Consider the following 17,811-nt stretch of genomic DNA (forward strand, 5'->3'; position numbering starts at 1 on the left):
ATTAGAAATAACTGATCTGATCGATTCCTTAATTCTCCCAACTATATTATTACAATTTAATTACATTTTAGGTGAATGTAAATCGTCACATAGCAATGAATAAGCTCTATATATACCATTCCAGACATTTAAGTGTTGACAGATATTTAAAGCCTGTCTGATGTCTTATTTTTATGGAAAAACGGTTGGGAAAATTTGAAGAATGGTTGGTAGAATTTACTGCTAGAGGGTACAGTGACAACAATATAAATATCTTTGTGGTTTGAGGATTTTGAAAGGATTTTTTGCATGTCAGAGGGTTAGTACAGTAGAAGGAATATAATAAGTCACATTTCATACAAAAATAACCTTTTTTTTCCATCAACCTTCAACAATATTACAGAGTCACTCTAATGACTGAGCTCCGTATCACCCAATACCTGTTTTAATCAATCACTCAATCAATCATTCAATCATTTAGTCAATCAATCAGTCAATTATTTAATCAATCAATGAATCGCCCAATCAATAGATAAGCCAACCAAGTGGATTTATGTAGAAGGTATCTACAATGTTGGTCATGATGGTGGAATAATTATTTTTACCCCAATTTGTAGAATAGTTTTGACAATGATTTATTCCTAATAGATCTAGAAAATAGTATACATTCTCAGATTTTATTGAATGACAATTGGGGAATATTTGTTTTGCGTGACTGCTAAAGCATGTGTGTGCTACTATGCTAATCAACTAGGGGACCTACGTCCTTAAGTCATAACTGACAGCAATGGGGACTAATGCCTCATAAAAGGGCACTTATATAGCACATCGACATGGTTTTTATTCTGGGGGCTCACAGTAACGAGGCCATTGCTTAGCCAATGAATCATGACTGTACGCATCGGGCGCTAGGGTACATTTTCAATAATTCATTGCATTTTTCCCTAGTCCCAAAAAGAAAAAATTCCTCTGTAGGGCCATGCATTATGGTTCAAGGCATACCCACATAGAAGATTTGTTTATGTTGGGGGTCGGGGCAAAATGAAATGAATTATTGAACATTTATTGCATTTTCTTTGTTTTTATGTTTTTGTGGGGGCGTCGACGTACCCTTACGCCCGCTGCGTACAGTCCTGATTCATTGGCTAAGCAATGGCCTCGTTACTGTGAGCCCCCAGGATCAAAACGTTGTTGATGTGCTATTTTAGTGCCCTTTTATGAGGTATTAATCCCCATTACTGTCAGTTATGACTTAAGGACGTAGGTCCCCTAGTTGATTAGCATTGTAGCACACACATGCTTCAGCAATCACGCAAAACAAACACTCCCCAATTATCATTCAATAAAATATGAGAATGCATGCTATTATCTAGATCTATTAGGAATATCATTGTCAAAATCATTCAATAAATTGGGGTAAAAATAATTATTCCACCATTATGACCAACAGTGTATGTCTCTCTTGCAGAATGAATGCAATGAATAAACAATATCTAATATCATCTTTCATAAGCTTGTGCACTGTCCCTTTTCCATATGAGGCCCCTAGATATTGTTTTTATGAATCATATGGCAGTAGTGGGTGTGCAAAAGGAAGTGTTGAGAGGTAATGCATACTGTATCTTATTGGAAGAGTTGAATCATGAATCTTGATGGAATGAATAAATAAACACAGAAAACAAATATTTGAATGAGTTTTATATTTTCTTGAAGTTTGAAAACAATTTAAGAAAATAAATACATGCTCTATACTCCAGCTCAATGAAATTTGAAAGACTTATGAATAAATTGTCAGATCCCTATTTTTTCATTGATTTTAGTAGCTTACAGCATGGGCAAAACCAATTAGTTTTATATCTATATATATATATATATAAAAGGTCTTCTGAAAGTATACATATGTTTACATATGTCGATGATCTAACACTAGTTGAGTGTCATAAAACAAACCAAATTTCAAACATGCAAGAAGCTATAGAATGTCTATCTTTGTGGGCTGATATTAATAAAATGCAATTGAATCCTACGAAGTGTATTAAAATGGACATTTGTTTTTCAAGAGTACCAGTCAATCAGTCTTCCATTATTCTCGAAAATTGTGTTCTTTTAACTGTTTCACAGGTGAAATTACTTGGTGTCACGATACAAAACGACTTGAAGTGGGAAGCCCATGTCAGAAATATTGAAAAAAGAGCGAATGCGAAACTATATAAGCTCCGTTCTTTGTGGAAGTTCGGTCTTTCACATGAAGATCAGATTACTATTTTTATTGGCTGTATTCGCCCAATCCTTGAATATGCTACTCAAGTTTGGAGCGGAGGTCTCACTAGTGCACAAAAACAATGCATAGAAAGATTACAAAAACGTGCATTGAGGATTATCTTTGGAAAGGATTATCATAGTTACGCAAACGCTCTTCCAAAATCGAAATTACAAACATTGGAAAGTCGTCGAAATGTGTTACCTTCTTTAAAAAAAAACTCTTTCATGCACAGACCAGTTCAAACAAGAGCACACAATAGAACTTTGCGAAGAACTAACAAGATCCCTGAACCCAGGTGCAAAACTAAACGTATGCAGAATAGCCCAATCCCAGATTTGATCCGTTTGTATAACAACATTTTTTTATGTATGTATTTAATATACTCTGAAACAAATTACAATTTCATATTCTTAGTATATAATTAATTCATAAATTTGAGGTCTGATTTTTTTTACCAAGTTAGTCAATGTATTTTTTTATGACATGAAGAATGCGATGCATATCTATATTTATATTGTAATATCTCTAATGTTCACCTTATAATATTCATATTTGTCTTGCAATGTATCTTTGTATTTTATCAACATGTACATAATTGTTTTCCCTCTCTGTCCATCTGTCCCCTTTCTCCCCCCCTCTCTCTCTCTCTCTCTTTCTCTCTCTCTCTTTCTCTCTCTCCTGCTTTCCCATCTCTCTTTCTTTTTAACTCAAATTTTTAAATTGAAATACTGTATAAGATTAATGGTATATAGTATATACACGCTCTTCATAATTATGTAGATTGTAGTGTGACATCTTGAAATGTATACTTGCTTTTTTCCAGCAATTTACTCATGTGCAATTCAGTTACTTTTTACTGTGATATCACTTGAAATGTATAATTGTCTTCACCATCAATGTTTCATTCATGCACAATTCAGTTACTTGTAACTGCGATACATGGAAATGAACCAATAAATACCATTTATCTATCTATCTATCTAACCCTCCTGCACTTCACAACACACAAAATGCAGCAACAGTATTGAAACAACACAATAAAATACCTGTAAATATGACAGTGCTGGGTTTTTAATCAAACTTCCTTATAACCTCCTCATTCGCATAATGAATATACATGAATATGTATAAGGTTCGTAACATATATCTCCCATTTGCAGACAACATGAATTCTGTAGAACTTTGCAGGAATATGTCACATATATCCTATTTAAACGTTAGCAGTGTCCTAGTATTCAAATTATGCAAGGAAACCTGTTTACTTTCTATAGACTTCACTGTCAGACACTAGAAAAACCCTCAAATTACACAAACATTTCTATCATTAAACTAAAGACCAAATATGTTTCTTCTAAGTTCCCAATTTTAAACTCTTATTCTTTAGACATCAATATAAATGTACTTCTTAGGCTACCAAGAATGCAAGACAAACAGACAGAAACTTAGGCATGTAAACAGAAAGTAGGAGAAGAACATATGTGCACATGATTTTTGTACAGAACGATGAATATCGATAATTAAAACAGATTACGATCAACATTAGAATAAGAACATATGATGAATAAAATGCATACATAAATGTTAAACAAGCTACGAACGGATCAAAAAGCGATCAAATACTAAATATTTTTGTATGCAGCAACTCCGCGCATGCGAACAAAGATAATAACTAAATATTCATAAGAATGAATGTGTGTAAAACCTGATCACATGACGCATGACCATGAAAATCATCCCGTTATATAGCAATTTACAGGATCATTAATTAGAATTGATATTAGGATCTCCATAGGATAAATAATCATTGGATAAAAAAAAGCTATATACAGTATATCAAATTTAAGAAATATAATTTGAACAATGCAACAAGAGTCTGCACAATATCTGACTTGAGACATTACACAACTTTCAGAAGAATTAATTGATATTATATCCTTTTTCTTTCTTTTAACTGCACAAGTTACATCATATTGCTAAACACCATATATTCAAATATCACAAATCACATGGTATGTAAGCATACTTAAAGATAAACTCCAGTACTGGTAAAAAAAAAAATTAATTCTCACAGAATCAAACGAAACTTACACTGAATGTTCAAGATTACAAATAAATGACATGTGCCAAACAATTTTGGAAGAAAATGTATACTGGCTGAGTAATGAGCATAGAAAGACAAGGAAATCAAGGTAGTACTAGCCCCGACACCATGTGTGTTGTCCCATATATAGCTTTTTATGTGAGTGCTTGTTACTTTACCAAGACTCGGTCAAATTTATTATGATTTTGATGACTCCCGAACCTTGCAGTGCACACCAATACTTACATGCTACATGATCAACTGTTTCTGATCCTTTCACACCTTTTCTTTCACAATGCAATCGCATTACCAGTACTAAAGTTTATCTTTAAACTATTTCTGCGATTTGTTTTTGTCATGTCAAAAGATTCTTTTACTGTGCCCTTGTATGATTCTTTGTGTCTGTGTTTGTCAGTTGTTTCTATTATTCGTCTTGCTGCATATGTTTGTCCCGTCTTCCTTTATTTCCTTATCTCATTTCTTCTGCACCTGCATACTAAGAGCACCACCAATGGTTTATTGATTTTATACTTTATGCGCTTTTTTCTTTTCAGCTACTGCTTCTAAACCCCATATGGCTGATCTGAACGATCAGATGGCTTTTAATTCCCTCACCGATGACGATCTACTCGATTTACATAGACCCAGGCGCGGATCCAGGGGGGGGGGCCAAGCGAGCCTTGGGGCCCCCCCCCCCCGCCCCCCCCCCCCCAAAAAAGGAGAGGGAGAGAAAGGAAAAGAAGGGAAATGGAAAAAGAGAAAAGGGAAAAAAGGAGAGGAAGAAGAAAAGAAAAGAGGGAAGGAGATCGGGGGGGGGGGCAAAAGGACTTGCCTCTCAGGCTGTTGCCTCCCCCTCCCCCCCCCCAATTCAAAAAATAAAAGAGAAGGAAGGAAAGGGAAATAAAAAAGAAAAAGAGGAGATAAAGGGAAGGACAAAAGAGGAAGAAGAATAGAAAAGGGGATATCACTCTCCTTTCTTCTCTTATCCACCTCTGCTCTCTTTTTCTTTACTCTTCACATTTGCTGCAATATTTTCTATCCTTGCATTTCTCTCTTTCCTTGCTTTATTTTCTGTTATTTATGTATTTTTTAAAATGATATGTGTATGTCTTATCTGTCAGTCTTCATTGTCTCTTTTGACCTTTCCAGTGTTCACCATATACTATATATATGTGTCATAACAAGTTGTCAAATTACGGATTTATACGTGCATTATTATCCTGCCACTATTTGGTAATCTATGTATATTTTTTTGTCTTCAAGTCAATATATTTACATGTTACAAAAATTATGTATGTCAATATTGAGGGATCCACATTTTACAAGCTTTGCTTTTCAGTGCATCCCTCCATTTCCACAGGTTTAATTTACAAAATAAAAAAATAAGTATTATACTGGATATTTATGTTTACCCTACTTTCTATTTCATAAGTAACTTTAAACCATGTAAAAGGTATTATATCCTTGAATATTGAATTGTATATCTGATTTCTTGTCAAAATCACTGTTCTGTTGGAAATGAAAAAACAAAATTGAAAAACTGAAACTGAATGATCGTACAAATCAAACACTTTGACAATGATAAACATTATATATATATATATATATATATATATATATAAGAAAAAATTATGGTAAGGTACTTCACAGGCACAACATTTTAGAAACACTGGTTTATCAACACAACTTTTTTGAAAGCATTTTCAACAGGCTACTAAACATTATAATCCTACCATAAAAAACACGGCATTTTCAACGTTCTAGCCAAGATGGCCAACAGGTCTCAAAGATATCAATATATGATTTAATGCATTTTAGGATCGTGCAAATAGCAAATAGCGCAAACTCGGAACTTAAAATAAAAAAGAATTGAGCACAGCAAAACATACAGACGTATTTTTGCCACAAAAAATGTATTATTGTCTTGGAACCAATTTGGGTATTAAACTGGAAATGTTCTTATTGGTTCCAGTTGCACTTCTAACTAGAATTTAACGGCCTTCTAACCGGAACCAATTGGGTAACTGGAAATAATCTTACTGGTTCCAGTTGCACTTCTAACTGGAACTAGTTGGGTAAATGGAATAAATTGAGTAACTGGAAAAATTATCTTACTGGTTCCAGTTGCACTTCTAACTAGAACCAGTTAAATGCAAGATTCATCTGGATCCAGTTGCAATCTCCAATTGGTTTGAACTGGAATTGACACATCTTCCCAACTTTTTCCGGTTAAGGCCATTGATTTCAACTGGAAAATTTGTATTCCTATTGAAACCAATTCCATATCTTTAAACTATCATTGATATCTGATAATTAAACAGTTATTGAAATAAACCTACCAAACTACATACTACAATGAAATACTTGACTTAAGGTAGGGGAGTTTGTTGTGGTGCACAATTGCACCCTTCTGTAAATAATCGAATAGTTCATGCGCATGAATATTCATGTTTTTGCTTACCTCGGCAAAATGTTTGCTTTTACTAAATGGAAAAATTACGGTGGGGGGGGGGGAAGGATTAAATGGACATAATGAACCAAGCAGAAGTGATCTATGATAATTCATGCTTCTTATCCTTTGTGCGCTTGACCTATAATCTTACAATCGCTTGGCAGACTGAGTCCAAAGTTCGACTTGTTTCACATGTGTATTATAAGCAATGACGAGCTTGCAACCTATTTTGATAAAATTACGGTGGGTGAACTTTCAAAAGTCAATGAGACATTAAGGTTCCAATTAAAGAGCTAGTGATAACGGACGTCGGGTGGATGTGCATTTCGTTTAAACAAAAAAAAAATATGAATTTTTAACGATTATTTTTGTAAACGTCGATAGGCTAACATGTTAGGCTGCTGACTCTATCGATAGGGGGAGTTCTCAAATGAGACTAAACGGAGCTATAATTATGATAGCCTTTTCTATGAATATCCATGATAAAGACTATGCGGCAACGGTGTGGCAAAACTAATTTTACACTTCATGACTGGGGGAGTATATGCAAACAGGGCCGATCTCTCCATGCGACCAGTCAGCTCCGGCTGAAGTAGCAATACATTCAACTTCAAACTTCGCACTGCCATTGTAATTATAGTTATTTATGCAGTGGTAAAAGTATTTATCCCCAATGGATGCTTCAGTGATGTCAACAGGCCTTGTCTTTGTACCATTTTTAGGTTTGCCACATTTGCCCTCTGTGGAGAACAATGATAAGAGAATATTATTTATTAGTACCTGTTTGTTGCTATATCTATTATTATATCTTGTTGTTGAATTTATTTTCAATAAGCGTAGTGAAACGTCAAAACAAAACTTTTGATCAGCCTTTTCTATATACCTTTTATCCAACATGGCCGACAGGAGCCAAAGATATCAATGAATAATTTGATCAGAGGCTACGGATGCAACTTTGCTATATATATATTCGGGGTCGAGAGATCAGCTCATAATGAGGTTAATTGTGTTTTTGTTGTTTTTTTTTAAATATAATTTGGCGGGTCCTCTTTTGGGGGTATAATGCTGGGGCATTGACAAGGGAATCACCATGTACTAATATTTTTCTTGTATATAGGAAGAGTAATTTCCATGATTCATCCATACCATCCAAAAGGAATAGTTATAACATATCTGAGCAATTATTAGTGACCGGCTAGCACCAATTCCCTCAGCGTTTAGTTCATGTGGGTGGCAGTATGATTTAAAAGAAATTTCTATGACTAATTCAAACCATCCAAAAGGCATAGATATATCATACCTGAGCAAGAAGATGGCGTTAGAGACCAGCTAGCAATAGTTCCCTCATCGTTCAGTTGACAAACTACCGTCAGGTTATTAGGGTCTGATGTGAAGCCATGATTGCAGGTGTAATTGTATGCTTCCCCAGCTTGTCCTTCAGTGATTGAAACAGACTCTGTGTTTGTACCATTTCCAGGTGAGCCACATTTGACCTCTGATTCAGGTGGAGAATGAAAAGAAATTATTAATTTATTTGTTGTATGATTTCATTCTTGTAATTCTACCTTGCGGTTTGTATTTATTATCAATTATCGCGAGTTAAAAAATAGAATTACTGGTTTATATTCAGAGTTTCTTTTTGTTTGTTGCCTTTTACCGTGGTAGTAGGGGACTAAAAGTCATTACCTTTGGTTAAAAAAACACGTCATTTTTTTATGTTTTATGCAAGTTGGCTGAAGGGCCCAAAGATATAAATACACAATTTGATGCATATGCTACGGATATAACTTTGCTATGTATATTCGAGGTCGACAGATCAGCACAGATGAATTTTATTGTTTTCGGTGTCATCCCAGCTCATAACTCGATTCTGAAGGTTCATGGTTTTGTGTATTAAATTACGTTTCGTATCTTATTTTAGTCTATTACATTTGTTTAAGGCATGGTTTGTCAGTATTCACAATGTTAAAACTAAGCAATGAGGTAGTACTGAAGACCAGCTAGCAACAGTTCCCTTAGCGTTCATTTCATGTGGGTGGAAGTGCAATGTAAAAGTTATTTCCATGCTTAATTCAACCGTCCAAAAGGCATAGATATATCATACCTGAGCAAGAAGATGGCGTTGGAGACCAGCTAGCAATAGTTCCCTCATCGTTCAGTTGACAAACTACCGTCAGGTTATTAGGGTCTGATGTGAAGCCATGATTGCAGGTGTAATTGTATGCTTCCCCAGGTTGTCCTTCAGTGATTGAAACAGACTCTGTGTTTGTACCATCTCCAGGTGAGCCACATGTGACCTCTGATTCAGGTGGAGAATGAAAAGAAATTATTAATTTATTTGTTGTATGATTTCATTCTTGTAATTCTACCTTGCGGTTTGTATTTATTATCAATTATCGCGAGTTAAAAAATAGAATTACTGGTTTATATTCAGAGTTTCTTTTTGTTTGTTGCCTTTTACCGTGGTAGTAGGGGACTAAAAGTCATTACCTTTGGTTAAAAAAACACGTCATTTTTTTATGTTTTATGCAAGTTGGCTGAAGGGCCCAAAGATATAAATACACAATTTGATGCATATGCTACGGATATAACTTTGCTATGTATATTCGAGGTCGACAGATCAGCACAGATGAATTTTATTGTTTTCGGTGTCATCTCAGCTCATAACTCGATTCTGAAGGTTCATGGTTTTGTGTATTAAATTACGTTTCGTATCTTATTTTAGTCTATTACATTAATTGTTTAAGGCATGGTTTGTCAGTATTCACAATGTTAAAACTAAGCAATGAGGTAGTACTGAAGACCAGCTAGCAACAGTTCCCTTAGCGTTCATTTCATGTGGGTGGAAGTGCAATGTAAAAGTTATTTCCATGCTTAATTCAAACCATCCAAAAGGCATAGATATATCATACCTGAGCAAGAAGATGGCGTTGGAGACCAGCTAGCAATAGTTCCCTCATCGTTCAGTTGACAAACTACCGTCAGGTTATTAGGGTCTGATGTGAAGCCATGATTGCAGGTGTAATTGTATGCTTCCCCAGGTTGTCCTTCAGTGATTGAAACAGACTCTGTGTTTGTACCATCTCCAGGTGAGCCACATGTGACCTCTGATTCAGGTGGAGAATGAAAAGAAATTATTAATTTATTTGTTGTATGATTTCATTCTTGTAATTCTACCTTGCGGTTTGTATTTATTATCAATTATCGCGAGTTAAAAAATAGAATTACTGGTTTATATTCAGAGTTTCTTTTTGTTTGTTGCCTTTTACCGTGGTAGTAGGGGACTAAAAGTCATTACCTTTGGTTAAAAAAACACGTCATTTTTTTATGTTTTATGCAAGTTGGCTAAAGGGCCCAAAGATATAAATACACAATTTGATGCATATATGCTACGGATATAACTTTGCTATGTATATTCGAGGTCGACAGATCAGCACAGATGAATTTTATTGTTTTCGGTGTCATCCCAGCTCATAACTCGATTCTGAAGGTTCATGGTTTTGTGTATTAAATTACGTTTCGTATCTTATTTTAGTCTATTACATTTGTTTAAGGCATGGTTTGTTAGTATTCACAATGTTAAAACTAAGCAATGAGGTAGTACTGAAGACCAGCCAGGAGCCAAAGATATCAATGAATAATTTGATCAGAGGCTACGGATGCAACTTTGCTATATATATATATTCGGGGTCGAGAGATCAGCTCATATGAGGATAATTGCGTTTTTGTTTTTTTGTTTTTTTAATAATTTGGCGGGTCTTCTTTTGGGGTATAATGCTGGGGCATTGACAAGGGAATCACCATGTACTAATATTTTTCTTGTATATAGGAAGAGTAATTTCCATGATTCATCCATACCATCCAAAAGGAATAGTTATAACATATCTGAGCAATTATTAGTGACCGGCTAGCAACAGTTCCCTTAGCGTTCATTTCATGTGGGTGGAAGTGCAATGTAAAAGTTATTTCCATGCTTAAAGGTAATACAAAGTTTTGGTAAGGGGTCATGAATTTGGTTCAAATGCACATTATCGGAAACATATGCGATCCTACAATATTCAGTGATCGTTGTCGCGGTTGAAATCGAGCCTAAAGTTATGAAATTATAAATAATAAACTCTTTATGATGTATAGCTCCCTCTCAAGGTCAATATATTAATTAAGATATAAACAATGTTTGTTGACTAAAATCGACCGATTAGCTAATCTCTTTTGGAAATTATATATCACAACTGCATATTCTGAGATTTTCATGGTCGCAGCTACCATTGTACGGCCGTAGGCGCTATTTGAAATTTATCAAAAATTTACCGGGAGCACCGGTAAATTTTTATATTAAATTTTTCTAGAAAACAGCAGTGCTTTGGGGGCTAATTTTTCTAGTGCTTTTAATACATCTACAGGGGCATCTAAATATATCAACATTGTAAAGAATCACTATCTACCCAATTTTCAAAATTTCCCAAAACTTTGTATTACCTTTAATTCAACCATCCAAAAGGCATAGATATATCATACCTGAGCAAGAAGATGGCGTTGGAGACCAGCTAGCAATAGTTCCCTCATCGTTCAGTTGACAAACTACCGTCAGGTTATTAGGGTCTGATGTGAAACCATGATTGCAGGTGTAATTGTATGCTTCCCCAGGTTGTCCTTCAGTGATTGAAACAGACTCTGTGTTTGTACCATCTCCAGGTGAGCCACATGTGACCTCTGATTCAGGTGAAGAATGAAAATAAATTTTTACTTTATTTGTTGAAGATTTTATTCTTGTGATTCTACCGGTTTGTATTTATATCAATCATCCAAAGTTAAAAAATAAAAACACTGGTATACTAAAATTCTTTACCTTTGGTTAAAAAAACACGTCATTTTCTATGTTTTATGCAAGTTGGCAGAAGGGTCCAAAGATATAAATACACAATTTGACGCATATGCTACAAATGTATAGGGGTTCTCAGATCAGCACAGATGAATTTTATTGTTTTCGGTGTCATCCCAGCTCATAAATAAAATTCATGGGGTTCATGATTTTGTGTATTAAATTACGTTTCGTACTTTATTTTAGTCTATTACATTTGTTTATTGGAGAAAATGCATGTTTTGTCAGTATTCACAATGTTAAAACTGAGCAAGAAGATGGTGTTATAGACCAGCTAGCAACAGTTCCCTCAGCGTTTAGTTCATGTCGGTGGCAGTATGATTTAAAAAGAAATTCTACGATTAATTCAAACCATCCAAAAGGCATAGATAAATTGTACCTGAGCAAGAAGATGGCGTTAGAGACCAGCTAGCAATAGTTCCCTCATCGTTTAGTTCACAGACTACCGTCAGGTCATTAGGGTCTGATGTGAAGCCATGATTGCAGGTGTAAGTGTATGCTTCCCCAGCTTGTCCTTCAGTGATTGAAACAGACTCTGTGTTTGTACCATCTCCAGGTGAGCCACATTTGACCTCTGATTCAGGTGAAAAATGAAAAGAAATTATTACTTTATTTGTTGATGATTACATTCTTGTAATTCTACCTTGCGGTTTGTATTTATTATCAGTTATCGCGAGTTAAAAAATAGAATTACTGGTTTATATTCAGAGTTTCTTTTTGTTTGTTGCCTTTTACCGTGGTAGTAGGGGACTAAAAGTCATTACCTTTGGTTAAAAAAACACGTCATTTTTTTATGTTTTATGCAAGTTGGCTGAAGGGCCCAAAGATATAAATACACAATTTGATGCATATGCTACGGATATAACTTTGCTATGTATATTCGAGGTCGACAGATCAGCACAGATGAATTTTATTGTTTTCGGTGTCATCCCAGCTCATAACTCGATTCTGAAGGTTCATGGTTTTGTGTATTAAATTACGTTTCGTATCTTATTTTAGTCTATTACATTTGTTTAAGGCATGGTTTGCCAGTATTCACAATGTTAAAACTAAGCAATGAGGTAGTACTGAAGACCAGCTAGCAACAGTTCCCTTAGCGTTCATTTCATGTGGGTGGAAGTGCAATGTAAAAGTTATTTCCATACCTAATTCAACCATCAAAAGGCATAGATATATCATACCTGAGCAAGAGGATGGCGTTGGAGACCAGCTAGCAATAGTTCCCTCATCGTTCAGTTCACAAACTACCGTCAGGTCATTAGGGTCTGCTATGAAGCCATGATTGCAGATGTATTTGTATGCTTCCCCAGGTTGTCCTTCAGTGATTAAAACAGACTCTGTGTTTGTACCATCTCCAGGTGAGCCACATTTGACCTCTGATTCAGGTGAAGAATGAAAAGAAATTTTTACTTTATTTGTTGATGATTTTATTCTTGTGATTCTACCGGTTTGTATTTATATCAATCATCCAAAGTTAAAAAATAAAAACACTGGTATACTAAAATTCTTTACCTTTGGTTAAAAAAACACGTCATTTTCTATGTTTTATGCAAGTTGGCAGAAGGGTCCAAAGATATAAATACACAATTTGATGCATATGCTACAAATGTATAGGGGTTGTCAGATCAGCACAGATGAATTTAATTGTTTTCGGTGTCATCCCAGCTCATAAATAAAATTCATGGGGTTCATGATTTTGTGTATTAAATTACGTTTCGTACTTTATTTTAGTCTATTACATTTGTTTATTGGAGAAAATGCATGTTTTGTCAGTATTCACAATGTTAAAACTGAGAAAGAAGATGGTGTTATAGACCAGCTAGCAACAGTTCCCTCAGCGTTTAGTTCATGTCGGTGGCAATATGATTAAAAAAAAAATTCTACGATTAATTCAAACCATCCAAAAGGCATAGATATATCATACCTGAGCATGAAGATGGCGTTAGAGACCAGCTAGCAATAGTTCCCTCATCGTTTAGTTCACAGACTACCGTCAGGTCATTAGGGTCTGATGTGAAGCCATGACTGCAGGTGTAAGTGTATGCTTCCCCAGGTTGTCCTTCAGTGATTGAAACAGACTCTGTGTTTGTACCATCTCCAGGTGAGCCACATTTGACCTCTGATTGACGTGAATAATGAAAAGAAATTATTACTTTATTTGTTGATGATTTTATTCATGTAATTCTACCGGTTTGTATTTATATCAATCATCCAAAGTTAAAAAAAAGCACCCTGGTATACTAAAATTCTTTACCTTTGGTTAAAAAAACACGTCATTTTTTTATGTTTTATGCAAGTTGGCTGAAGGGCCCAAAGATATAAATACACAATTTGATGCATATGCTACGGATGCAACTTTGCTATGTATAGAGGTTGTCAGATCAGCACAGATGAATTTAATTGTTTCGGTGTCATCCCAGCTCATAACTAAATTCTAAGGGTTCATGATTTTGTGTATTAAGTTACGTTTCATACTTTATTTTAGTCTATTACATTTGTTTATTGGAGAAAAGGCATGGTTTGTCAGTATTCACAATGCTAAAACTGAAAAAGAACATGGCGTTATAGACCAGCTAGCAACAGTTCCCTCAGCGTTTAGTTCATGTCAGTGGCAGTACGATTTAAAAGAATCTCTACGATTAATTCAAACCATCCAAAAGGCATAGATAAATTGTACCTGAGCAAGAAGATGGCGTTAGAGACCAGCTAGCAATAGTTCCCTCATCGTTTAGTTCACAGACTACCGTCAGGTCATTAGGGTCTGATGTGAAGCCATGATTGCAGGTGTAAGTGTATGCTTCCCCAGCTTGTCCTTCAGTGATTGAAACAGACTCTGTGTTTGTACCATCTCCAGGTGAGCCACATGTGACCTCTGATTCAGGTGAAAAATGAAAAGAAATTATTACTTTATTCGTTGATGATTTTATTCTTGTAATTCTACCGGTTTGTATTTATTATCAATTATCCAAAGGTTAAAAAAATAAAAACACTGGTATACTAAAATTCTTTACCTTTGTTTAAAAAAAAATGTCATTTTCTATCTTTTATGCAAGTTGGCCGAAGGGCCCAAAGATATAAATACACAATTTGATGCATATGCTACGGATGCAACTTTGGTATGTATAGAGGTTGTCAGATCAGCACAGATGAATTTAATTGTTTCGGTGTCATCCCAGCTCATAACTAAATTCTAAGGGTTCATGATTTTGTGTATTAAGTTACGTTTCATACTTTATTTTAGTCTATTACATTTGTTTATTGGAGAAAAGGCATGGTTTGTCAGTATTCACAATGCTAAAACTGAAAAAGAACATGGCGTTATAGACCAGCTAGCAACAGTTCCCTCAGCGTTTAGTTCATGTCAGTGGCAGTACGATTTAAAAGAAATTCTACGATTAATTCAAACCATCCAAAAGGCATAGATATATCATACCTGAGCAAGAAGATGGCGTTAGAGACCAGCTAGCAATAGTTCCCTCATCGTTTAGTTCACAGACTACCGTCAGGTCATTAGGGTCTGATGTGAAGCCATGATTGCAGGTGTAAGTGTATGCTTCCCCAGCTTGTCCTTCAGTGATTGAAACAGACTCTGTGTTTGTACCATCTCCAGGTGAGCCACATTTGACCTCTGATTCAGGTGAAAAATGAAAAGAAATTATTACTTTATTTGTTGATGATTACATTCTTGTAATTCTACCTTGCGGTTCGTATTTATTATCAGTTAAAAAAATAGAATTACTGGTTATTCAGAGTTTCTTTTTGTTTGTTGCCTTTTACCGTGGTAATAGGCTACTAAAATTCTAAACCTTTGGTTTTAAAAAAACACACTCAATTTAATACGTTTCATCCTAGATGGCTGACGGGCCCAAAGATATAAATAGATAACTCAATGCATATATGCTATGGATGCAACTTTGTTATAATAAAAATAATATACTAGTTTTTATATAGCGCTTATTACACTGAGCGCTCTCAAACTTGGAGATTATTACCCCGACTCTGTGCTGCCATTACGGCGCTCTAGAATTTCAAAGAGTTAGTTCTTGCCAGGTACCCATTCACATCACCTGGGTAGAGTGTGGCAAATGTAGATCAATGTCTTGCCAAAGGCGGCGGGTCTCGAACCGCGGACCTTATGGTCGACAGTCCGGCGACTTAATCACTCGACTACGGCACCTATGCATGACAGATCCAGTGGCGGATCCAGGATTTGCCGATAGGGGGGGGGGGGGGGGGCCTAAAATTTAAAAATCGCGCTGAACAAAATTCTGCTCAGTGGGGGGGGGGGGGGGGGGTAAGAGCATTTTGTTTCTTCCTCAATTTTGCTCTCGGGAATTCAAAAATTGAGCAGATCATTTTTTGCTCAGTGGGAGGGGGGGGGGGGGAGTGTGAGCACTTACTAGACTCGATTTCAACCGAGACAACGATCATTGAATATTGTAAAATCGCATATGCTCCCAATATATTCATTTGAACCAAATACATGACCCCCATACCAAAACTTTGTAAATACGTTTAAGGAAAATAAAAAATCCAAGATTGTGTCCGAAATGACTACAGTATCCTAAAAATGACCCGGGAGTGAGTTAATTATTTGAGTTATTTTTTTTTTTTTACCGTAAAGCTATAATTAGAAAGATATAAAATATGTTTTAAAGGTCAGGATGTTCACTAAAATGCTTTAAATTAAAATGATACAAAAGATGATCGCCATCTTGTATTGCAAGATGGAAGCCAAAAACTTAAATCAGTCTCAACTCGTGATATATCCTTCTTCTGCAATTTTGGTATCTTTGCCTAGGTTTTGGATTGCGACAAAACCATTAAGACTGTTTAAAATGTGTTATGGTTTTCAGAAAACCTTGAAATCCAAGAAAGCATCCATGACAGCCGGTATCGCAACATTATCAGATTTCGGTTACTATTTACAATATAGAGTTTGTGTAAACCAGGTCCATTTTAAGGGTAAGAATATTCATTCAAAAATAGTATCAACTATAATTGCAACTTTTGTGGAACATTGTATACAAGATGGCTACCATTGAATCATTAAAAATGGCTGCAAACGCCATAAATCATTTAAGGTATCCCTCCCTTGTCTTTACCTTAGAAGTTAGATTGAGGGTTAAAAATCTATTGAAACTATTCAAACTACAGTTGTTCCTTATGTCAAGCACTACCAGAAAGCGTTGGAAATCTTTTGTTATTATTTTTTATGGGGGAGGAGGGGGGTCAAACCCTATTTTGACCAAACTACTGTACGTACCAGGTGAATAAAAAAAGTTGGTACATGTAACCCAAGGGTTCTAGAGAGAAACATATGTACAAAAACAATACAGGTCTATTCGTTTTGATTTTGCCTCGCCCGTTTCGCATCGTGAACCAGCGAATCCTGGTGCACAATAACACGTTCCTTCCCGACACGTTCTTCCATTTCCACAGATCACATTGGCACATGGATCAGTGCCTGTGCCGGGATCAGTACCAGTGCCGGGATCAGTACCAGTGCCGGTATCAGTACCACCTGTAGGGATCGTCGGCACTCGCCATTAAAATGCATGCTTATTTTGTTACAAACCTCATACATATTCATGTATTTGTTAGTATTTGTTTATGCGTATGAGCAGCATGAATAGGTGAGTGAAGATAGATTCATTAAAACAAAATATAGCCATAGGTAAAACATAGTTTTTGTTATTTCCTTGTATACACACACACACACACACACACATATATATATATATATGTGTGTGTGTGTGTGTGTGTGTGCTGCTTTGAGAATGTGTGTGTTGTGGGGTGCAGGGCGGTTTTATTAAAACACTCATTACCAATAATTATAGTGATCACGATGTTATCAAGAAAAAGTAATGATGCTATAGCATGCAGTTGAAAAGATAATAACCATTTTATAGTACACCAAACTACAACAAAAAAGTAAAATCAAATATATGCTTACTTCCTTGCGGCACTGCCAGTTCGTACAGTTCCGAAAAGAATCGAAAAGAAACAAAAAGATGAATGGAAAAGCAGGCACGTAGCCAGAGTTTGATGTATTAGAGGGGCACATACATGTAATTGATCAACGTCTTGGGCAGGGGTCTAAAAAAGTTCAACCCCGTGCCCCCCCCCCCCCCCCCCCCATGGCTACGTGCCTG

General features: G+C 35.7%; 1 protein-coding gene across 1 annotated transcript; it reads right to left on the bottom strand.

Annotated features, from left to right (window-relative positions):
- Positions 1 to 7,293: 7,293 nt before the first annotated feature.
- LOC115923707 (C4b-binding protein alpha chain-like) lies at positions 7,294 to 17,090 on the bottom strand. The gene is made up of 8 exons (XM_030984950.1): positions 17,066 to 17,090; positions 15,090 to 15,284; positions 14,334 to 14,528; positions 13,581 to 13,775; positions 12,838 to 13,032; positions 12,036 to 12,230; positions 8,075 to 8,269; positions 7,294 to 7,514 (listed from the first exon to the last, which is right to left on the bottom strand). The coding sequence occupies exons 1-8, from the start codon at positions 17,088 to 17,090 to the stop codon at positions 7,294 to 7,296; spliced, it is 1,416 nt and encodes a 471-aa protein (XP_030840810.1).
- Between the last annotated feature and the right edge of the window lie 721 nt (positions 17,091 to 17,811).

This window comes from Strongylocentrotus purpuratus, unplaced genomic scaffold (genome assembly GCF_000002235.5).
Source record: "Strongylocentrotus purpuratus isolate Spur 01 unplaced genomic scaffold, Spur_5.0 spur5_scaffold_14, whole genome shotgun sequence".
NCBI lineage: Eukaryota > Metazoa > Echinodermata > Echinoidea > Camarodonta > Strongylocentrotidae > Strongylocentrotus > Strongylocentrotus purpuratus.

Coding starts and splice junctions, on each gene's coding strand:
- LOC115923707 (XM_030984950.1), bottom strand. CDS start 17,090: ATGGAAGAACGTGTCGGGAAGGAAC. Junction 13,776..14,333: donor AACGCCATCTTCTTGCTCAG/GTACAATTTATC, acceptor CACGTCAATCAG/AGGTCAAATGTGGCTCACCT. Junction 8,270..12,035: donor AACGCCATCTTCTTGCTCAG/GTACAATTTATC, acceptor CACCTGAATCAG/AGGTCAAATGTGGCTCACCT.